The sequence below is a fragment of the Macrotis lagotis genome, chromosome 3 (genome assembly GCF_037893015.1).
Source record: "Macrotis lagotis isolate mMagLag1 chromosome 3, bilby.v1.9.chrom.fasta, whole genome shotgun sequence".
NCBI lineage: Eukaryota > Metazoa > Chordata > Mammalia > Peramelemorphia > Peramelidae > Macrotis > Macrotis lagotis.
In genome coordinates, this window is record NC_133660.1 from 178,395,579 (window position 1) to 178,421,095 (window position 25,517).

General features: G+C 32.7%; 1 protein-coding gene across 1 annotated transcript in view; it reads right to left on the reverse strand.

Moving 5' to 3' along the window:
• The window catches only part of NWD2 (NACHT and WD repeat domain containing 2), a 169,015-nt gene that overhangs the window by 85,993 nt on the left and 57,505 nt on the right, over positions 1–25,517 (reverse strand). The window contains exon 2 of the mRNA XM_074227479.1: positions 10,858–10,946. Coding sequence (XP_074083580.1) covers positions 10,858–10,946 — 89 coding nt within the window. The remainder of the gene's footprint in view (positions 1–10,857; positions 10,947–25,517) is intronic.

The following is a 25,517-nucleotide window of genomic DNA, read 5'->3' on the forward strand; positions in this document are numbered from 1 at the left end:
TTCAGGTTTAGAATCTTGGTGTCATCTTTGACTTCTCACTTACACTGCATGTGAGGAAAGATGTTAGTTGCATTTTAAATATGTCTTAAGTTTCTGGAGAGGCAGTAGAGAATCAGCTTCAGAATGAGGAAGAGTAGGGTGGAAGCTTTATCTCTGATATATTCAATAGTGTGATCAAGACACCAGATATTCTTAGGCACCTCTCTAAAACTTCAAGTTGCAGAAAAAATTTCCTATTTCATTACCAGACAAGGCTTTCACTAATAAAGTCATAAGGATGGAACAACAAAATAAATTTCAAGTGAAGGGAACAGAGAAAACTGGAAATGATCATTTGAACCAGGAAATCAGTCAAATATAGGTTACTGTGGAACTAAGAAAGTTAAATAAATTTCTTGAATGAATAAATGTAAGAGGAAAAGAGCAGAGGGATAGGGCAAGAGTTAGAGAGTATGAAAATGCATGAACTGCCAATAAAATTGGAACTCAGAAATTCTAAAGAGACTCCTATCTTATTCCCATCCCATAGAATATCAAATAATATTTTTTCAAGGTCCAGCTTGGGTACAACTTTCTTTGTGAAACATTTCTTCATCACTGTTGTTGAAAATGCTCCCTCCTATTTCACATTATCTTGCTTTGACTTGTCTGTATATGGTTTGTTTGACCCTCTCCCAAGCAGAATATAATTTCTTGAGGGCAGGAACTAAAGTCCACTTTGTCTTGCTTGTTCAATATCTAATGGTATTCAGGGGTGGCTAGGTGGTGCAGTGGATAGAGCACCAGCCCTGGAGTCAGGAGTACCTGAGTTCAAATTTGACCTCAGACACTTAATAATTACCTCGCTGTGTGGCCTTGGGCAAGCCACTTAAACCCATTGCCTTGCAAAAACCTAAAAACAAAAACAAACAAAAAAATATCTAATGGTATTCATTTAGGTGGTTAGTAAATGTTTATTTAATTGAATGGTAAAGAGACAAATAAAACTCCAAGTACTTGTCCTTCCTTCCTTCCTTCCTTCCTTCCTTCCTTCCTTCCTTCCTTCCTTCCTTCCTTCCTTCCTTCCTTTTCTTTCCTATACAGTTGTAGTCACCAAGTATATGACTTTGCTTCTGTTGATATCACTTTGCATCAGTGCAAATAACTCTTTTCACATTTCTTTGTATCTCCAGGTTTACTTTATGTGGTGCCAAATATTTTATTAGCTTAACATACCATAATTTATTTAGCCATGTTGCAGTAATTGTACTTATAAGTTGTTACTTCTTTTATTATCACAAATAAAGCATGAATATTTTTACATTTTTAATTGTAGGTGAAAAGATAGAATCAATTTTATGCCTCTTTTTTTTTTTTTTTTAGGATTTTGCAAGGCAAATGGAGTTAAGTGGTTTGCCCAAGGCCACACAGCTAGGTAATTATTAAGTGTCTGAGACCAGATTTGAACCCAGGTACTCCTGGCTCCAGGGCCGGTGCTTTATCTACTGCACTACCTAGCCACCCCAATTTTATGCCTCTTACTTTATATTTTATTTCTTATAAAAATTAGCACTAGTCTATGTTTACATTAATAATGTAATGAGTGTCTGTGTCCTCATAATCCCATCAACATTATTACATTCCACCAATGATATTTATTTTTTTATAGAATAGGTAGAATTAGAGAAATAGCAGGCAGCAGAGAGAATATAGAGGAGTAATGACTTTAATATTAACATCATTGGTTAGGGTCAGTTCTAAAAGACTTGAGATGGAAAATGCCAACTATAGAGAAAAAAAACTATGGAATCTATACGCAGAACAAAGCATACAATTTTCACTTTTTAAAACTTGTTTAATACTTTTTTCTTTTTCTCATGTCCCCCCCTCCCCACCATTTCTGATTTGTTTCTAACATGACTAATATGGAAATATCTTAAACATGATGATACATGTATAACCCATATAAGATTACTTGTCATGGGGTGGGGAGAGGAGGGAGAAAGAGAAAAATGTGGAACTCAAAAGTTTACAAAAAGATGAATGCTGAAAACTATCTTTGCATACAATTGAAAACATAATATAACATTAAATATTAATAACATTGATATTTTAACTCCTATCATTTCCATTTCTTTCCTAGCACAAAAAAGTCAACCAAATGGAGAATGAGTTGATAGCATTTTACTATTATTATACTCCTCTACAAATGTAAGGTTATTTATTATTATTATTATTATTATTAATAATAATAATTATAAAAGAGAGGCAACATATAGTAGTAGAGGGCCAATCTTGAAGTCAGGAAGACTGGCTGTCAAGTCCAGCTTCTGGTGAATACTAGTTCTGTGAAGATGAATATAGCATTTAACCCTCAGTACTGTAGGCAATTCTCTAAACTGAGTTACATATGAATTGCCGCCATGGGCTTTCCTCACCAATGAAATTGGTGGCCTAAAAGGAAATGGTAATCACTATCATCCTCAAAATATACAAAGATTAATAAGAGAGAAAAGAATAAATTCCTGCTATAGACTAGGGATTAGGTTAAAAATTGTGGCAGATAATTAAAGACCAATTCCCAATCATTATATCTACATGTATTCAGTAATAAAGGGGTTGATGTTCATGAGTCCTTTAAAATCTCATGAAAAATTTGTTAAAATTCATTCCCTTGTGATACCAGTTGTAATTAGATTTGGCAGTGAGTTAAAACTCTGATAATATAGAATATTCTCACTGGACAAGGATTTTGTCTTACCTAGCCCATGCACACAATTTAAAAATCATTCATCCATGACCCAGTGGTTTTTATTCATTTAATCCTTTTGGTTTAAACTAACTAACATTGTCACCATTTAGATCAATGATTGCCACCTTTGTTTTAACAAGATCTATGGATATGCTATCCCATGTCTTCTAAGGACTACATTGTTCTACATGATAGCAGAATCCTAAGGAAAAAGTTCACATAATTCACAAGTGATTCCCACTTACTCATACTCATCTTTCCTATATTCTACTTACTCTGACACTTTTTTATTCAAAATTTTGGTTTTTGCTTATGCATTAATACTTCAGTCTGTCTCTCACAACTAATACAAATGCAACTTTTAGGTGACATATTTAGTACATGGTCTTTAAGAGCTTTGGTGGGCACAGACTTGTTAGCATGTGTCCAAACTGGTAATGAACCTTTCTAAACAGTGGAATTTATTCTTATATGATACATATTAAACTCTTTGATGGGTATTTAAATTAAGCCTTCTTAATTTGGCAGGACCTTTTTGGTAGGACCTTCATTTATTCATTCATCAAAAATTATTAAGCTATTAGTATAGGCAAAGTAATGTTATGTTCATAGGAGAAATTCAAAGATAAATGAGACAGGTCCTACCTTCTTCATATGTGCAAGTTTTGTTTCTATAGAAAGACTCTAAACTATTGAGAATAGCACCAATCTTATTCCTTAAGCATATGCAACATAAGTAGGTGCTCAAATTATGAGCAATGAAAAATTCACTGAAAAAAGTTTATTTTCCTGAAAGCTTCATATACTTTTTGTTCTTGAAGCATTTAGGTTTCCATTAACATGGTCTATTCTCTATTCAATTTATGTGCTAAAGACTATGGTGTTAGTTATAATTTGTAAAATCATTTTAAGAGAAACTTGCTTTTATACTAATTCTTGTTTTAAGGGCATATCTGACAGAAATTTTAATATATAAACTATATAAAATGTCTAAGGATTAAGATATCTAGTTTCATAATTTAAGTTTAGATATTCTAATTTTGTCTCTAGTTAATATTATTCAATATTCCCAATAAATTCTGTAGAAACTTTACAGTGGTTCAAGGACAAAACTAATATGTTGCAAAAGAACACTAAATGAGAGATGTATTTAATATACTCAGATGTATTTCTCCACATATGGTAATTGAGTCCCATAGGAGAATCCAATGCTTTGAAAAATCTGCCAGGCCTAATATTTTCCAGCAACTGAGGTCTTGTTATCTGGAAAGCCGTATTTTTCCTTGAAGTCCATAATATTGAACACATAATGAATTCAATTCAATTTTATGATTTATGGTGATTCAAGACTAATCATTCAGCAGCTGTCTTGATTACCTAGTACTGTGTGATATTATACATACCAATTTTGTCTATTTTATATTATAATTTTATCTTTTACATAATAAATTATCATGAGGGAATCCCTAAGGTAACCTGTTTACCTGAATGTAAGCAAATAGAGACTGAAAATTTCATCTTTTTGAAAATAGTGACTTCTTTTCCCTCACTATGTATCTCTGCTACATATTAATTAAGCATGAATCTGAACTAGCACAGAAAAAGTGAAATTCACTCTGTAAATCAGGGAGAAAAATTTTGACCTAACAATTCTGTCTGTTGCAAGAGTTATTTACTTTATAAATTGAAGGTAATATTTTATGACTCTTCAAACAACCCGATGTTTACAAGCAAATATATTTCTATTATAGGGCCTTCAAAATATATGGTATATTCAAATGTTAAGGTATGCATGAATTTTATCACTGTCATTCACAAGTCATTTTTGGTGAATCCTTATTTAGACCTTTTCTCATACAAATAACTATAACTTCCCCCCCATCTATTCAGCAGCATAGTGAGGATGAATGGGACATAGTCTGGAAACATTCACCGAAGGATAATCATGGGACGATGAATTGAATATGTAGAAGGGGACATGAGTCTGATCAGCCCAGAGACTAATTTTGAATGTAGTTGTCAAGGCTAGCAGTCATCTCCAACTCCTACCACATCTTTTGATTTCTAGTGCTTCTAGCCCCAGAGATTTCAAGTGAACTTCACTGAGATTATTTTCTACTTGATTGAGGTGAGCTTCCTCTCAAGTCTAGGAACTTATTTAATTTTGTAACTCTACAAAGTACTCTAATCTGCATATCTTCTGTTTCATAAATTGCTTATATAAGTAATTTTGCTTTCTCTTTATGACTTAGATGAAGCTAAGCTAAGAGTTAGTTAACTCTTACCTTACCCTTTAGTGGGACCTGAGAAAGTGGGTTTTATCCTGAACCCTTAAAAGTACGTCATACCCCTAGCCTACTTATTTATGATGTGTAGCGGTTAGATTTCTCCTGCCAATATTCCATCTTGGAAATAACATGGAGGGATTGATTTCCAACCACAGTCCTCCATCTTCCAATTGCTTTTCATCAAGATGGAAATTTTAATCTCCCTTTTAAATGTGAAGTGGGACATACCAGATCTCATATCTATCCAAACAAACCCCTTCAATAAAGTCTGCCTCATGTCCTTATGGTTCTGGTAAGATTCTTATATTGGAAATTTGGATGAAAAAGAGCATTCCAAAAAAGGGAAAATGAAAGGGGGAATATGATGAACTTGGGACTAGATTAGAAAGTAATTTAATATAAGTGGTCTTCATATTCAGATATTTCTGGAGACAGAAAAACAATTATTTTATACATGATTTTTTCCTAAAATTGCTCACTTCAAGGGCAACTAGGTAATATAGTGGATAGACTACTGGGTTTGGAATCAGTACTTATCTTCATGAGTTTAAGTCTGACCTCAGAGAATTACAAGCTGTGTGACTTTGGGCAAGTCACTTAATCTTGTTTACCTCATTTCCTCATCTATAAAATGAGCTAGAAAAGGAAATGGTGAAAATTCCAGTATCTTTGCCAAGAAAACCTCAAATGGGATCTCAAGGGGACGTGACCAAAATGACTGAACAACAAGAAGCTCTCCGAAGTTACCATTGGTCTCTGAATTGCCCCTTCTTCAGCCCTTATAATTGTTGATCACTTCCCCCACCACCTTGATATTCTTTTCTCTATATGTTATTGTAACATTTCTCTTTTTGACTTCTACTTCTACCTATCTGGCTACTCCCTCTCAAATTATATGTAATTTTCAGCAATGAAAATGGTTTTGCTTAAAATTTATTTTTTTAAAATTCATTAAAACATTTTCAGTTTCAAATTCTCTCCTCCTAGCCCTTACCACGCATATTTTGAAAGCAAGCAATATGATATCAATTTTACATGTAAAATCTTGCAGAACACATTATTATATTAGTCATGTTGCAATGAAGGAAGAAAAAGAAATAAAATGGAAGGCTATACTTCATTTTGTACTTAGAGATCATAAACTCTTTCTTTGAAGTAGATAACATTTTTCATCATGGGTCCTTCAGACCTGACTTTGTATTGCTGAGACTAGCTGTGCCTTTCATAGTTGGTCATCATTATAAGACTACTGTTATGTGCATAATGTTCTCCTGATTCTGCTCACTTTACTATGAATCAGTTCAGATAAGTCTTCCCAGATATTTCTGAAACCATAATTCTCAGCATTGGTTATAGCACAATAGTATTCTGCCACAATCATATATCACAATTTGTCCAAATGAAGGGCATCCCCTCATGCCCAGTTCTTTGCCACCACAAAAAGAGTTGCTATAAATATTTTTGTATAAATAGGTCCTTTTCTTTTTTCTTTGATGTCTTTGGGAAATAGATACTACTGGATCAAAGGGTAGGCACAGTTTCAAAGCCTTTTAGGCATAGTTCCAAATGATTGGAAGAGTTCACAACACCACCAGCAGTGTATCAGTGTCCCTATTTTCCTACTTTAGCTCCAGTATTTGTCGTATTCTTTCTATAAAGTTAGCTAATCTGATAGGTGGGAAACCATACCTTATAGGTATTTTAATGTGCATATTCTAATCAAATGTGATCTGGAATATTTTTTTCAAATGACCAGAAATAAGCCTTGATTTTTCTTCTATAAAGTGTCTGTTCATATATATATATATATATATAATGTATTATATATATATATATATATATATATATATATATATATATAATTTTTTTAGTTTTTTTTTTGCAAGGCAATTGGGTTAAATGCCTTGCTCAAGGCCACACAGCTAGGTAATTATTAAGTGTCCAAGGCCAGATTTGAACTCAGGTACTCCTGACTCCAGGGCTGGTGCTCTATCCACTGCACCACCTACCCACCCCTGTTCATATATTTTTAACATTTGTCAGTTGGGGAATAGCTCTTTTAAAAACTGGACCTAATTGCCTATGTATTTGAGAAATAAGACTTTCATCAGAGAAACTTCATGAAATTCCCCATCCTTGCCCCAAATTCTGCTTTGTTTCTAATTTTTATTGCTCTGATTTTGTGCAAAACCCTTTACAGTTTATGTAATCAAAGTTATTCATTTTTCTTCCCATTATTCTTTCTATCTTTTGTTTGGTCATAAAACATTTCTTTATTCATAGGTCTGGGAGAAAAAAATTTCCTGCTCTCTAATTTAGTTAATATATTATCCTTTATGTCTGAATCATTTATGCATTTTGACCTCATTTTTGTCATATAGTTAGTTCTTGCCCCCAAAGCTTTAAGCTTTGAGTTTATCGAAAATTAGATTAATATGGTCATTTATTACTGGGTATTATTTACTTAATCTGTTCCACTTATCCACTACTATATTTCTTAGACCATTCCAGAATGTTTTCATGGTTACTGCTTAACAATATAATTTGAAATATGGTACAGCTAGATTGTCTTCTAATTTTTTCATTGATTCCATTGACATTTTTTATTTTTTGTTGTTATGGATGAATTTTGCTATTAGCTTTTCTAGATTTTCAAAATAATTATTTGGTAATTTGATTGGTATGGCACCAAATAAGTAAATTAGGTAGAATTGTCATGTTTATTATATTGTCTCAGTCTACCCATGAGTTATTAATATTTTTCCAATTATTTACATTTGTCTTTATTGATGTGAAGAGTATTTTGTAATGGTGTTCATACAGTTTCTGTGTTTGACTTGGCAGATAGAATCTTGAGTATTTTATATTGGCTGCAGTTATTTTAAATAGTGTTTCTTTTTCTATCTATTCCTTCTGAGTTTTGTTTGTAAGATATAGAAATGTTGATGATTTATGTGGGTTTATATAATATCCTGAAAATTTGTTGAAGTTGTTAATTGTTTTAACTAGTTTTAAATTGATTCTCTAGGGTTCTGTAATTATACTATCATATCATATACAAAAGTGATAGCTTTGTTTTTTTGTGGCCTAGTCTAATTCTTTCAACTTTCTTTTCTTATTGCTATAGTTAGCATTTCTAGTAAATATTGAATAATAGTAGTGATAATGAATATCCTTGCTTTACCCCCTGATTTATTGGGAAGGTTTCTTGCTTATATCCATTACAGATAATTCTTATTTTGGGTTTTAGATAGATATACCTTAACATTTTAATAAAAACTCCATTTATTCCTCTGTTTCCTAGTGTTTTTCATAGGATTCAATGTCATATTTTGTAAAAAAAAACCTTTTCTGCTTCTGTTGAGATAATCATTTGATTTTTGTTCTTTTTGCAATTTATATAAACAATTATGTTGATAATTATCCTAATATTGAAACAGCCTTGCATTTCTGTCATAAATCTCACCTAGTCATATTATGTGATCTTTGTGATATGTTGCTGTAATCTCCTTGATAACATTTCATTTAAAATTTTTCATTAATATTCATTAAGGAAATTGGCTTATGACTCTAAGCTCTATACATACAACCATAATCTCTCTCTTAATTTTCATCTCTTACCTCCGGTAGCCTATTAGACATTTTAAATTGAATTTCCTCAATGACTCAATGACCTTAACCTATTTACAACTCAACCCATTCTTTTTCAAAACCTTTTTCTTTTCTAACTTCCCTATGTGAAGGTGATGCCCTAAAGTCAAGAAAAATCATCATTTTTCTAGTTGTCAGGATTAAAATTTGGATTTCTTATTCTCTTTTACCACCTATATACAATCTGTTGTCAAGGCATATTCATTCTGCCTTTTGAATATTTGTTATATGTGTCCTCATTTCTCACCCATGGTCTAGGTTTTTATCAGCTCATATCTAGACTATTGATTGGTTTTACTATAACAAGTCTTTTCCCACTGAAGTCCATCCTCTACTTAATGCCATAATGATCTATCTAAAGAAACTCCACTGATTACTTATTCCTTTATGATAAAATATAAAATTCTCTATTTTTTAAAGCCCTCCTCTTGCTACCTTTTCCTTCCCTGGCTCCAGAGGCAGAGAGGTATCAAAGAGGATAATTAGAGTAAGAAACACCTGAGTTCAGACTTGATCTCAGATACTTACTAGCTGTGTAATTCTGTGAAAGTCACTTAATCTCCATCTACCTCAGATTCCTCAACTATAAAATGGGGATAATAATAGCATAAGCCTTTCAAATTTGTTGCAAGGATCAAATGAGATAATATTTGTAAAGTATTTTTATTCTTACTGCACCAATCTCTTTTTTGTTTCTCACACAAAAATCCATTTTCTTATTCCATGTTTTTTCATTGGCTGTCACCCATTCCTAGAATGCTCTGTCCTTGGTTGCCTCAAATTTCTGCTGCAATCCTACCTTCTATATTATGTTACTTCTGGTTCACCTCAATGCTAGTAACCTTTCTTTTGGGAGGACTTCCAATTATACCTATAATATATCTTTTATATGCATAGCTGTTGACATGTGGTCTCTATTATTGGAATTTGTATTTTGAAAGCAGGGACTATCTTTACCTTTCTTTGCACAGTGTCTAGTGTAAAATAAAGGCTTAACAAGTGTTTGGTGATGTCTAGACTGAATTATTGCTTTTGTTTAATTGTACAGAGGCAATTGAATGCATGGATTAAGGTGGTGAAAAGTGAAGTATAGTTCTTTATTAAGAAGAATAGAATGAACACAATGACACTATACATAGCTTCTGAAATACAAATGACAAAATAGAACCTATTTATATTTTAAAGTATTAATTTTTTCTCATAAAGATTTTCTTTTCAGAATGCTGTCTTTTAAAAAATATTTTATTTTTTGCCTATTAATATAAAGGTAATTTCTAACATTTATTTTAAAAGAACTTTGAGTTCCAAATTTTCTCTCTCTCTCCCTCACCTCTTTTCTCCTTGAGGCAGTAAGCAATTCACTCATGCAAAACATTAGTCATGTTGTGAAAGAAGATATAAACCAAAGGAAAAATAATCTAAAAAATAGAGAAAGTGCAAAATAATATCCTTCAATCTGTATTTCAAACTTCATCAGTTCTTTCTCTGAAGCTGAACAGCATTTTTCATCATGAGTTCTTTGGAATTGTCTTAAATCATTGTATTGCTAAGAATAACTGTCATTCAGTTGGTCATCATATAGTATGGCTGTTACTATGCACAACATTCTCCTGGTTCTGCTCACTTCACTTTGCATCAGTTCATATACATCTTTCCAGGTTTTTCTGAAATCAATCTACTCATCATTTCTGCTACCACAAAAACTGCTATAAGTATTTTTGTTCAAATAGGTCCTTTCACCCTTGTTTGACTGCTTTGGGATACAGACTTAATAGTGGTATTGTTAGATCAAAGGGCATGTCCAGTTTTTTTTTAGGTTTTTGTAAGGCAAATGGGGTTAAGTGGCTTGCCCAAGGCCACACAGCTAGGTAATTATTAAGTGTCTGAGACCGGATTTGAACCCAGGAACTCCTGACTCCAAGGCTGGTGCTTTATCCACTACGCCACCTAGTCGCCCCTGGGCATGTCCAGTTTTATAGCCTTTGGGCATAATTCCAAATTGCTCTCCAAAATGGTTGGATCAGTTTGTAACTCCACCAACAGTGAGGCTGTTTGCTTTTTAACTATTGTTATATTAAGGAAAGACATGCTTTATGCACATTTCTTATAATTCTCAGAATTAATTGATTAATATAAACTCAGAGTTTATAATAGAATAATTGAAGATAAGGATAATAACAAGCTTACCTGAAATTCCAATCCATAGTTTTCTCTGCAGAATTCCCTCAGTTTAGGATACACACTTTCTTTTAGAGCTTGTCGTTCTGCTCCTGTATCTGTGATGGTAAAAAAATCAAACACACTTTTAATAACATTTTAATCAACTTTATTTCTCTAGCATACATGTTGATTTTGGTAGGAGAGAGAGAAAAAATTTATAGTAATGTAAAACAAGCAAAGAAACATAAACTTATGCCATTTCACAAGTAGACAGTGAAATGTGGAAACCTAAAAAAATTGTTTTCTATAAAATGTCTTCTTGAGAAGAGAAGGTTTAGGGTGAACATGTTCTTACAGTATTCAAAAATTAGAGAAGCTGTAACATTAAAAAGGGATTAACAATATGCAAATCTCCAGTTGGAGAAAGAACCTAATGGACAGAAGTTAATTGAAGTTAATTTTGGCTCCATACCAAAGAACTATCAAGTAATAGAATGGACTGGTGGAGGATTTTGTCATCATAGACGTTCAAGAAGAAGATGAAATTCATGCTTCATAAGTCTATAACTGTATTGAACTGTCAGGTCACAAAGTGTCAGAGAGATAATTTGAGAGCTCTATCACTAGTTCTAATCAGATCAAAGTTTTATTTATGTCTATGTGAGATCCCAGGTGTTCTTCAGTGGACATTATTTTCAATAGGTTACTAAGTTACTTTTGGAAGATGGATGGATAACAAAAATGATAATAGTGGGTGCATCAGCTCTGTATAGGCTAAATTTTTGAAAACAAACTTGTTTATAGATTTCTCTACTCTTGTTTTATAGAACAAAAAAGATAAATCCAAAGCTGTCATCTATCTATCTACAAATACATACACACATTTAGTTTTATAAGCATATATGTATATACAATGTGTGTGACTGTATGTGTGTGTGTAGCTATTGTTCCCTTGAGGTTTTAGTGCAGGATCATAGATCATGGATGGAGAGTTAAAAGGGACCTTTTAAAATCCATTAATTATCAAGTTAACAGATTTATTTCTGCCCATCCCTATGTTGGTACTCTATATCATGAAACAAACTAATTAAATAGGTTTAGGATCCCACTTGTATATGTTCTTGACAACTTATTAATACCTGTCTACAGTGTATAGTTCTTTTCTATGTTCTCTCATGAAGTAAGGATAGGGATTTATCCAATGTTCTTGGGTTCTACTGTCTTTCTGTTCATGTCTAAGGGATACTAGTCAATAATTTTGTCATGTAACATCTTTTTCAGTCATATTCTTTTTATGATTGCCTTTGCTGTACTTCTCTTTAATTTCTTATGTTTTTATTTCACTATCCATATTTATCAAAAGTCTTTCCATTGTTCTATAAGTAATATTCACTTGCCTAACTAAAACTATATATTTTTATTAATTTTTTAAAAAACCTTTACCTAGCTCCCTCCTCTATCCTGACTCCCATAAAACTGAAAAAAAAACCAATTGCTTCTGTATCAAATATAAATAGTACAAGGACAAGGAAGAAATTGTCTTTAAGATCCATTGAAAGAGGAATGCCTAAACAAGTGAGAGATCACACCAAGTTAAAATAGACAATTTTGATAATATAAAATTAAAAGGTTTTAATGTAAAAATTAGAAGGGAATTTTTTTGCAGCAAAATATCATTAGGTCTCAAGAAATGATTAAATGTATAATTTCAGGGAAAACTGGGTAAGAACTTTCTGAATTGATACAGTGAAGTGTGCAGAACTAAGATTACAATTACAAAATACTGTAGTGAAAAACATCTATGAAAAACTTTAAAACTCTGATGGGTACAATGATAAACAATGAGCCCAGATTAATTAGATGAAATAAAACACTCACCACATAACAGAGAAAAATGATGAACTTAAAATTTAGAAAGATAGGTACATTTTTGGTGATATCTAATGTGGGAATTTGCCATGCTATGGGGAGTGAAGAGGAGAGAATGTGAGGGTCAGAAGAATAAAAAATATTTGTTAATTGAAAAAGTACATTTTATTTTGAAAAAAAGTATGTTTTTCAAAAGAAAAAAAGAAAATTAGAATATGGACTCATCTGAGAAAGACAGCTTTGGAAACTAGAAAGTGGTCTGAAGAAATTAATTAATGCCATCATATCTTCCTTCATATATTGAAACAAGCCCAAATACATACTTGGATATTGTGGAAGGGTCCTCTGAGCTTGTGTTCTTGAGCTGCTGTATTTAACAGAAATAAAGTCCTTCTAAACTAAAAATAACAGTGATCTTTTGCAACTGAACTCTATTAAAACTTAAAGTGCCCTTGAATTTGAGTCAGCTACAAGCCTGACTCTAGCCAGTCTACCCGGTCTGATCAATTGTTTGTGCATCTGGGACCCTTTCAGATAAGCAGAACATTCTCTCTCCTTGGGCTCATTCCTCAACTGCTTCTATTCCCTTCCTTCTCCCATGCTGTTCCCATTTGGGAGGGGATTACCCTTCACTCTTCTCACAAGGATTCCCCTTTTTGCCGTAGTCCATAAATATCCAAGGCTATGTCAGTATTGTGGATCCTTGGGATAAAGTGTTCCCACATGCATTTGCTTTTCTATTGTAATAAATCAAGTTATTATGCATATATTGTGGAGTGTAACTTTTAGTTAACAATACAAAGGCTCTTATAAATAAATCAGAGAAACAGACTAAAATGCCTATTACAACTGTAAATGAAGAAAAGTTCATAATCATAGGAGAGTATCACAGAAGATAAATCATACAATTTTGATTAAGTGAAACAATAGTTTTTGCACAAACAATCAATTCACACAAAATGAGAGAAACAGATAATGAGGAAAAACTTTTCTGGAAGCATTTCATATGTAAGATATATATATATATATATATATATATATATATATATATATATATATATGTATATGGAATAGACTGAAATTCCAAATATGAGTTATTCCCCAGTAGGTAAAAGATTAAAGGAGGTTTATAATCATTTTGATTCTCCAGAATAGTGTCTGTCCTCTGTTTCATAGGTGGACACCTTTACCACTTATAGTATAGAATACTAGTGATAAAAAGATAAGATTTTGTTTTAAAAAATGTTAGTTCATTAAAGAAATTTTTAAGGCAATCCAGTCCTCTTGAATCCTCCATTTTAGTTCTTGGTCCAACTCAATTTTTTATTTGTAGTAACTATTTAAAATCTATATAGAACTTTATAGATCTATATAACATTAGAAAAAATGGAACATCTTGAAGGGGATTAGATGCAAATTTCTTCATCTTTTTTTGTTTTAATATGAATGTTGTGAAGCTGAAGCCTTTTGATCAGTTACGAACTTGTCCAGAAGGCTTTGCAGTGTTCTAAGATTTGCTGTAACCAGCACAATAATATCTGCAAATAAAATTATACAATTTATACAAAAATTCTTCATCTATATGGAAACTCCTTTCAACTTAAGACTCTGCACTGGATCTCATCCAGTATAACATCTTTACCATCATATAATTATTTGAAAAAATATAGAGATTATAAGATTCCACTAAGCTTGTCTATTTTATATATTTGCTTAAGTAGGGCAAAATGCCATTATAATGATTTTTTTCCCAACAAATTGACCACTAAACATAACGAATATTATGCAAGTTTCTTTGAAACATATAAAGACAGAGATGGCTTTATTTCAAAGCTCTAACTAATCATTAATATTAGGTGAAGTATAAACAGTTTTTTTTAGGTTTTTTTTAGCAAGGCAAATGGGGTTAAGTGGCTTGCCCAAGGCCACACAGCTAGGTAATTATTAAGTGTCTGAGACCAGATTTGAACCCAGGTACTCCTGACTCCAGGGCCGGTGCTTTATCCACCATGCCACCTAGCTGCCCTATAAACAGTTTTTATCAATGAGGGTCATTGAAGAGATAATAGCAACAAGTCAAAGAAGGGTCATGGTTAAATGTATCCCCTCCCCCAAATCTCAGAGTAGCTAGAGCAGCATATTCATACTGCATTTTTACTAAGGCATAGGCTTCAAACATATGACCTGTAAATTGCATGCCCAGGAACACTCCTAACAGCATCCTGAATCAGATTAAAATGTAATTGTGAAATATGTAAATAAATAAAAATAAAATGAAACATAGATAATATTGCATTTTAAAACCAAGTCAAAATGTGGCCCATAGAGGTCCTTATGAACTGAGTAGTGGTTTCTGTTTCTATTTGAGTTTGACACCAATTGGTTAAAGAACCAAAATAAACTAATTCTTTTAATTCTATATATGAAAGATATCCATTAAAATTTAACCAAAAAGTACAATTGGTCCATTCTCTTAATATATTCTATCTCCATTAAAAGGGAAATATAAGTCTTGGTATTTTGAAATGCCACTTGCACTCATGGCAGTAATAGGATCTATATATTTGTATATAAAGAGAAACCAAATGGGGTATGAATTCAGTGTTAAATTATCAGAAGGTATTATAAACTATAAACTCATCTGAACTAGAAACTAGAGAAAAGACATAAAAAAAGCATGATTGAATTGAGGAAGAGAAAAAGCAAGCAGAGAAAGATAGCTTACTATTCCATTTTTTTTTCTAATGGCATATAGAGCTATAAAGTTCCATATAAACCTTAAAGTTACTGCATTGGGGAGGCTAGGTGCTGCAGTGGCTAGAGCACCGGCCCTGGAGTCAGGAGTACCTGGGTTCAAATCTGGCCTCAGACACTTAATAATTACCTAGCTGTGTGGCCTTGGGCAAGCCACTTAACCCCATTGCCTTGCAAAAACTAAAAACTAAAAAAAAATAGCTACTGCAAGTAAAAAATGAGTTGGACCAAGACAGCATATGAATTATGTTAGCTTATGGTGTTTCTTTACCTTTCACTCCATTATTTCTACTGATATCAGTAAAGTTCAAGTGGGCGAATATAATATGAGATGGGAGGGTATAAATGATATTCCATAAGAATTTATATACTGCCTATAAGATACCATGCTGGGAAATAAGCTTCCCAAGAAGTGGAACCAGGATGGTGGAGCTGGAAGAATAGCAAGCAACACCCCTTTCCTTCATCAACTCTCCCATTCAGATCTACAAAATATTTGAGACCAATCCTGCCTAGGAAATCCACGAAAAAAAAATCAGTCAATTTTCCAGTCCACTTTGGCATAGGGGGATCTGCCCAGAGAAGTCTGAAGACATGAGGGATGGGGCCTGTCCAGAAACTGTTATGCAGAGCATCCTGGTGTCAGGAAAAGACAATGTACCAGTTACAGATCTACCCCAGAAAGGTCTAAATTTAGGTATGGTATGGGAGTAGGTACCAAGTAGTTTGGTCATTCATTACCCAATTTCCCCAGATTCAGGGGATAAGGAGGTTTAGGGCTAGGGCTAGGTTTAGGTTAGAGTCCTAGGGTGAGGAATGGTCCTGGACCAGAGGATGCACATCTAGAAAGGAACAAATTCAGAACCAGGCAGAAATTGTATCATTTGGACCTGTGAGGTGAGGATCTCCATTGCATTTTCAATTATAAACTGAAATTTACAGAAGAGTAACCAGGGCAGGAATCCCAGACTGGGGGAAAGCCTACAGTTCTGTCATTGAACCAACAAAGCTTTCTAGTCGACTGACAAGTGGTCCGAGTTTAGACGCAATCTACCAAAATTCCAAATGGGATAAACTCGCATTGCATATTGTACAGTTCCAAATTTGGAATTTCTTGGGCTCAAACAAGGGGGGCAGATATCAGAGTTTGACATGGAGCAGATTAGTATGGGAGAACTGAAAACTTGCTGGGTCTAAGCAGTAATTATGTAACATGGAATAATGTAACAACTCAAAAATCCAAGGAAGTAGCAGCAGGACAAGATCAGATATTCCTTTGAGAACTATACAAAGCTTGGCCCTAACTAAAGTCCAAAGTTGGGAAGTAGGTTAGAGATGAAGAATCACACCATTAGAAGCTATTATTTTGATGACAGGTATGCTTAACATATAAATCCAGAAGAGAAAATGGCACCAAAACACCAACAAGTAAAGTCTCAGAGAAAATACAGACTAGGCACAAGTTCAAGTAGAATTGCTGGAAGATATAAAGCAACAGTTAAAAAAGTTGGTTTTTTAAAGTAAATGAAATGAGAGAATCAGAGGGAAAAAACTGGAAAAGAAATGACAGCTATGAAAGAAAGAATTGGAAAGGGAATTAATAGCTTAGGGCAAGAAGTACAAAACCTTACCCAAGCAACAAACTCCCTGAAAATTAGAATGAATTGTAAAGAAACTAATGACTCTTTGAATAACAAGGGAAATTAAATCAAAGGCAAAAAATTTCCACCCCCCCCACTAAAATGTGGTTTAAAAAAATTACCTGACTCAAAATATATCAGAGATCATTTAGCATTAGAAGGACAAAAATTTAGGAATACCTCAAAAGACCAAGTTTTATTAATTGATGCAGAACATACACACAAACACACAGACACATTGCTCATAAGGCAAACAAAATAGAGTTAAGTAAAAAATTTTTTATTTCAAAAAGATTATAATAAAAAATTGGTCAATTGATGAACCTGGTCCTTCTTGCAGACTTATAATGAAATAGAAAACTTTCAAGTATTGCCGATGAAAGGACCAGAGATGTGGAGAAGCTTTGAAGTGAAAAACAGGAGTCAAATGTAGCATAAAAATGTAAACTTTAGAAAACAGTGATAAAGGACTAGAAAGGGATAAAATGTTTGCATTAGAATATATCTATATATGTCTACATATCTATCTATCTATCTATCTATCTATCTATCTATCTATCTGTCTGTCTGTCTGTCTGTCTGTCTGTCTGTCTGTCTGTCTATCTATCTATCTATCTATCTATACATACACATATACACTCTTTGAACCCTATCATCTTGGGTGGGGAGGTCAGAAAATGAGTCTAATTAGAAAGAGGTTCTGGTATGATCCTGATGATCTTTAAAAAAGACTGGAAAAAGAGGGAAAGAGGAATACATTAAGTAGGGGAATTATCTTAAATAAATTGGCTGCTCAAATAGAAGCCTATGCCAAAAAGGAGGAAGGAGTGGGGGGTAAATTACATAAATTTCATTCTTATCTGAACTGGTCAAAGGAGAGGAGAAACAAATTTTAATTATGCACAAAAATAATAATCACATTTTCTGATGGCAAAGAATTGGTACCTGATGAAGTACTCATCAATTAGAGAATGGCCAAATAGGTTTTGGTATATAAATATGATGGAATAATTTTGTGCTATAAGAAATTATGAAAGGAGTAGTTTCAGAGCAATCTGGGAAAACATGTATGAACAAAGGAATGAAATGAGCAGAACTAGAACTATTTACAATGTGTGGCAAACTATGGTCTGTAGGCAAATCTAACTTGCTGCCTGTTTTTGCAAGGCAAGGAGCTAAGAATTTATTTTTATATTTTAAAATAAAGCAGGAAAAATAAAGCATTTAATTTTATTTTTATTGATTTTTAAAGTAAAGCTGGGCTATAGTTTGTCAATTCTAAATTTATGCAAAAACAATATTGTAAAGACAAAGCTTTGAAAGTCTAGCACTCTGATTAGCATACTGACCAACCATGATTCCAGAATTCTCACAATTCTCATGGTTACCTGTCTCCTAATAAAGAGATGATGCAATGTAGAGTTAAACATATTTCTTTGGGACATGATCAATGTGAAAATTTGTTTTACTTATCTATATATTTTATTAGGGATTTTGTTTTTCTTTCTTCATTGGGAATGGGGATGGAAGAGAGGGAAGATTTTTGCTGACTGAAAAATAATTTTAAAAAGGGGAAAATGATTGTCAAAATGAAAATAACAAGTCTTTATCCTTATGCATTTTACCTGGAGATAAATATGTAAATAAGTTTAATAAAATAACTAGAGGGATTAGTGAAACATAAACTGTCTTCTATGCTTTTATCTGACTAACATGCTATGCTATTACTTATATTACAAAATGACTCAGATTTTCTCTATTTGTATTAATACATGATGATTGGCTTTTCTCATTTCATTGGAATGAAAAAGTAATTAAGATAGAATGGATTAATTAAAATGGATGGCAGATAAGCTGGTGTAATTAAACAAAAAACCCTGATTCATGCTGTCAGAAGATTTGTATGGCTGGTGATTTTTTAAAAATTGGTATACCATGGAACAGGAAAATTTTAACTTCTTGAATAGCATACATCAAGAAACATCAAGAAAACAGTTTTTTTCTGCTTGAGAGACAGAAAGGACAGAATAGAGAATAGATAAAAAGCACTGAATAATATTACTTATTTTTATTTCTATGCACAAACAGTTCATCTGTCTTAATTTACTTTAGGTTCCTAACCAAGTTAGGCATTTTGGACAGCTACTTTAATTTTTTGAAGATGCTACTCTAATACTCACTTTACTAAAGAAGAAGGTTTCTAAATAGTTCCCTTTCAACTTAGAAAAGGCACCTAGAGAAGTTAACTCATTTTCTGGGAGTGGCTTAGACCATCTAAGTTAATAGCAATAATTTTTGATTCAGTTTAATAAACAAGTATGAAGTCTATGTATGGGGCATCAAGATATACACTGAGGAAAAATAAAAAGAATAAGCAAAAGATGTGGCACTTGCTTGAATCCAAAAAGGAATATGATATGGATTAAATAACCATAATATCAAAAAAAATTTAGAAGTACATAAGAGAAGAGCAAAATACTAGGAAAGGTCCAAGGAAAGAAAGGAGTAAAGCTTTTTATGTGAAGGAGATGATATTTGAGAAAATCTTTGAAGGATGGGTAGAATTAAAACAAATTGAGTGAGAAGTTGGGAGAAGGCATTTCTGGTTTAGGAAATGATGAACAAACACAAAAAATGTATCTGGAGGGTAATGAGTAGTCCAAATTGACTTAAGTGAAGACTGAATAGATGAGAATAAGGTAAAAGAAATCAGAAAGATAGATGTTTGGAAGACTTTATTCAGATGGTAAGAAAAGAAGTCATTACCTGATTCGGGCAGAGGAGTTACTTGATCGATATAATCAATAATTGAAACAGTTTGATTATGGCTTTAAGAAAAATTAAAACTCTCAATTATGTATTTAATAAGTGCCTATTATGTGCCAGTACTGTTAAATACAAGAAATAAAACAATCCCTATTCATAATGCCTTCCATGCTAATGGAGGAGATAAAAGCACAATAATTTATCTAGAAATATATAAATATATGCATATAAACATACATGTAGATATACACATAAGGATATTAAACATAAATATAAAATAAGTAACTAAATTTGTAGTTAATAGACCTTATTACTTTCAAAAACATTGAGATAATTATTTAATTACTTTGAAAGTCTCATAGGACTGCCACATTTTTTTAGATCAGTTGTTTAGTCAGTCTAATGTCATCAAAGGCTATTTTGATTTTACTTGGACTTTATGAATAAATAATATTTTAAAAACTATCAGGGTATGACTCAAGAGGGTATAAAAGAATTCTTCTCTCTCTGTAAGTTAGCCTATATGTAGGAACTGAACCATTTGTAAATTGTCAGCCCATCTATCTATAAATTGGTAACTGGAACTTTTTCAAATAGAGAGATAAATTTATATTTTTAGAGTCTAAGCAATATTCCAAAGGCTTAATGGGGCTCTGTGGCCACATCAATGTGGATGCCTCCTCCAAAGATTTGGATACAGATCATAAACTCTTCTTATCCATAGCCTTCCATAAATGCATTAAAAGGATCACACCTAATATGATCAGTCTTACCTAAGCTATCTTTATATTGTGTTCTAGTGAAGTACACACACTTTGTTCATAAAGTGTCACTCACTCTGCAAAATTGGCCCATATTTATTTTTGGCCATATACTTCTCTGATGATATATTATACACTTTTCCTTACTTTTCTCTTTGTTTAAAATGTGCTTAGGCACAACATACACCTCTGAATTGTCCTTTGAATGACCCTACATTTCATTCTTTTAGGATTAGTATTGCTTGATTCATATTCCATATAACATTACTAGTAAAATGCTGTTGTTAGAAATGGGACTCATTTCAGGGAAGTGTTTTTGGCTCATCAAAAGAACTGAGGATTTTCTCAAAGGCAATACAGCCCACTCTCAATCTCCTGTTAAATTTTGGGCTCAATTCATTGTCTACTCACAAAATTTGTCTAAAACATGCACTTAAAAATAATTTCTATAGATTGCCCATTTTACTGCATATCATCATCTGGACAACAAGCATTCTTTGTCTGCTTTGTTTTTCCTTTGTGAATTGTTAGGCCTAATTCTTGAACTGATTTCAAACCTTGTTTAGGAGACTACAATGTCCTGGGGTAAGATACAATTAGCAAAAATAACCCACATTTGGAAACCCTTAACATTTAGAGAGTATCCATCTTCAGTTTTGAATCTGTGCTGCAGCCTCCTCTCTGACAATAGCCAATACCTTTTTGTGAATTTGTTTCATTGTTTTGTTTCTTGCTGGTTATTAGTAATCAGAGAATCATTGAATAAAATTACCTTTTACTTTCTTCAAAGAATCATATATGATTCTGAGTTATTCATTGGGGGTATTTTGTGGAAGGATAGTCTTTAAAGTTATATTTTGCTTTACTGTCTACCAAATCAAATGCTTTTTTATATTCAGCAATCAATAACACAGTGGGATCTTTAATTGTTTATCTTTCAGTCAAATGTGTGATTGTAAAGATGGGATCAACTGAGTAATATGACTTGCAAAAGTCTGTCCATTATTCTCTTATATGCTCCTCAAGGATGTCCTTTAAGATATGGTTTGATTATAACCATAAGCATAGAGATGGGAACATAAGCTTGTGGATAGGTAATTCTTAATATTCCCTTAGTCAATTTAATAATGTCTTTGATTTTACTCCCTGACTTTGGGATACATCTTTCTTTCAGACTTGGCAGAAAAAAACAATCCTTCAGTTCCCTAAAAGTGAGTCACCTTCAACATAACTTCCTTAATATCTATTAGATGTAGTCCAAAAACTTTCCACATCCATATTTTCTCAAATGCTATTTCCTTCATTATCAGTTCATCTATTATTGTGATGTTAAAAATCCAAATGTGGTAATTCCATGGTTCATGACCATAAAAAGAGAGTTGTAAAAATCTTTATAGATATCAATTTTTACTTTGTTGTCCTTCCATTTCTACCCATAAACATTCTTGGGATAACTTAATTTTTTTTCCTTTAAGATTTTATTTATTTTGAGTTTTTACAATGTTCCCCCATCTCCTCCCCCCCCCCCCCAGGGAAGGCAGTCTGTTAGTCTTTACATTATTTCCATGGTATACGTTGATCTAAGTTGAATGTGATGAGAGAAATCATATCTTTAAGGAAAAAAATAAAGTATAAGAGATAGCAGAATTACATAATAATGTTTTTTTTTTCTAAATTAAAGGTAATAGTCTTTGGTCTTTGTTCAAACTCCATGATTCTTTCTCTGGATATAGATGGTATTCTCCATCACAGACACCTCAGAATTGTCCCTGATTGTTGCAAGTCCATGAGGAATGAGCAAGTCCATCAAGGTTGGTTATCACCTCTATGTTGCTGTTAGGGTATACAATGTTTTTCTGGTTCTGCTCATCTTGCTCAGCATCAGTTCATGCAAATCCCTCCAGGCTTCCCTGAATTCACATCCCTCTTGGTTTCTAATAGAGCAATAGTGTTCCATGACATACATATACCACAGTTTGTTAAGACAGTTCCGAATTGAAGAATATTTACCCAATTTCCAATTTTTTACCACCACAAACAGAGCTTCTAGGAATATTTTTGTAAGTGATGTTTTTACCCTTTTTCATAATTTCTTTGGGGTATAAACCCAGTAGTGGTATTGCTGGATCAAAGGGTATGAAAATTTTTGTTACCCTTTGGGCATAATTCCAAATTTCTCTCCAGAAAGTTTGGATGAGTTCACAGCTCTACCAACAATGTATTAGTGTTTGTATAACTTAATTTAGTTAGACTTTAGTTAGCAAGTTGTAAAGTTTTTTAAAAAAATCTTATTTTTTCCTCCATTATTTCTCATTGTTTTATGATCTGATACTGCCCATGATTTTCCAAAAATTTTTAATCACAAGACTTTAAAAATTCTATATCACTTCTTCCATTAGCTGCCACCTTTCTCATTTTGCCAGGGAGAATATTTGATGGATGAGGGGCTGAGATTTTTTGTTTCCCCTCATGACTTTTGAATCATAGTTGTTCAATTTCTTTGGGAAGTACTTATGATTGGTGTGAATATCTCTTTCTATAACCATGTTCTATTTTTTCATGCAACTTGTTTAATATAGGTCAGGTTGGACATGTTTTACCTTTATGCTACATATCTTTTTTATTTTTATTCTTTTTCCAGGTTTTGTATTAATTTTTATCTTTGCTCAAATGAATTGGTGGTATGATTACACAGTTAGTTGATTCAGGATTGATTCCCATTTCAGTAATGAATCATTTCCTGTCTGCTAAAATGCAATCCATTTTTTTTGTGATATTTTAATACCTTCACTGTGCAATACCTAACACTTTTCTAAGATATAGGATAGTTAAATAATACAGTATATAGAGAACTGGACTGGGAGTCAGAAAAAATTCAAATCTTGCTTCAGATACTTGCTACTCAATTAATCTTGGATTTCAGCTTCCTTCTTTGTAAAATGAAGTGAATGAACTTGATCTTTCTATGGTTCCTTCCAGCATTTAATCTATAATCAGAGGAGCCTATGTAGGTAAAGAGTTTATGTAAAGTTTATAATCACTTGGCCATTCTTGATTCCTACCCCTGAACCACATTTTCCAATATATTTTTCCTCCATCCTCCCAAATACCTGCTTTTATATTAAAGGTACTAAGTATCACAGTAAATAGTGATTTAATTTAGAAAATCTTATCAAGTATTTTTATATAGCATCCACTAATTGAGTCTAAAATTTAAGTAAAACATACATTAGAATTAATAGTGAATTAAAATTACATTAACAACAAAATTTAATTGAAATCAAAATAGGACTTCCTATCTTAAAGGAAGTCAGGGTAACAAGGAATCAGAGGTGAAGAGGAAGAGCTTTTTAGACACAGAGGACTTCAATGTAAACGTATGGAGTTGAGAGGTATAATGTTGTGTTTGAGGAATTTAAAGAGTCTAGTAGTAACTGGATCATATGGCATGGGGGTGAATGAATTGTAAAAACACTGGAAAGGCAAGAAGGGACCAATCTAAAATGGGGCCAAACTGAAGAAGTTATATGTTATCCTGAAAGAGACTGAGAGCCACTGGTAGTTATTATATTAAGTTAAGAGACAGTTAGACATGTATTTTAGGAAGATCACTGGGTGTTGAGAGGAGAATGGCCTAGAATGGGAACTGACTAAAGGAAGGTAGACCAATTGAATAGCTACTGCAATAGGTGAAAAGATGATAGGGCCCATGCCAGAGTGATGGCTATGTGAATGGAAATAGAGGACGCTATACAAAAGATGTGACAAGATTTGATAATCCCAGAGTGGTGGTTGTGTGGGTAGGAAAGGGGAAATACAAAAGAAATATATGAAAGTAAAACTGAGAAGATTTGACAAGAAATTAAGGAAGAAGGAAGAAAGCAGATTGGAGTAGATTTTGGAAATTGGAAAGATTTTTAGTGATCCCAAGCTGGTTCTTGATATGAGGAGCCATCATTTCAACACAAACATTCTTTTGGCAGTGTTAGATAACTGCAATTCATAGAACAATGCAATCAACACATTGCTGAAAATAAACATGCATTTTTAGAATCATAGAGAAATATTTCATTGATAGATATTTCTCAATATTTTCCCCTTATCATTAAATAAAATACTATTTGAGTATTTCAGTAGATTTTCATTAAAATAAGTGGTCCCCCAAACTCCACAAAAAAGTCATAGGAAATTAGAATGATTCTCCTCTGCTTATTTAAAAAGTCACAAAACATTTCTTCCCACCCATTGTTGGAACAAACTGAAAATGCCTTTCTTTTCAGAAGTGGATCATTTGCATTATGAAATTAATCTTCCTGAATGAAGATACTGCCATCATAATTATTCTTCAAATTTCAGATTTTTTTTTGATGGAAAAAGGAAATGACTCTTCAAATTAGATCTGTTGCTATTGCTGCAGGAGTGGCAAAATTTATGCTTCATTCTGTTCTTCCTTTCATATTTATTTCCATTTAAGGATCTCCCACTGAGACTTGTAAGAGGCAATTCAGTACTGTTCACGCAAATAAAATATAATTTTATAATTTATCATTTTGCATTCAACTAGTGTGACATTACTTACACATGACTCTCATTCAGGGTTTATCATGCTAAATATTATGTTAACCTTGCGCCAGTCAATAAAAATTTATTAAACTTTTCCTGTATTCAGAGTATTATACAAAGCAGCATTGGGAATCTGAAAATTAAACATAGGTAAAAATTCCAATCAACAATAGTAGTCAAATATTTGTACATATGACATGCATATATCATGTACCATATGCACTGATAGAGGGTCTCTGCTTATACCAGGAAATTTGTTTTAGATGAAAAGTTTTGAGTTTTGTCACAATTACCCTGAAGGAGGGGAAAGAGCAAGTATTCATTAAGCCCTCCT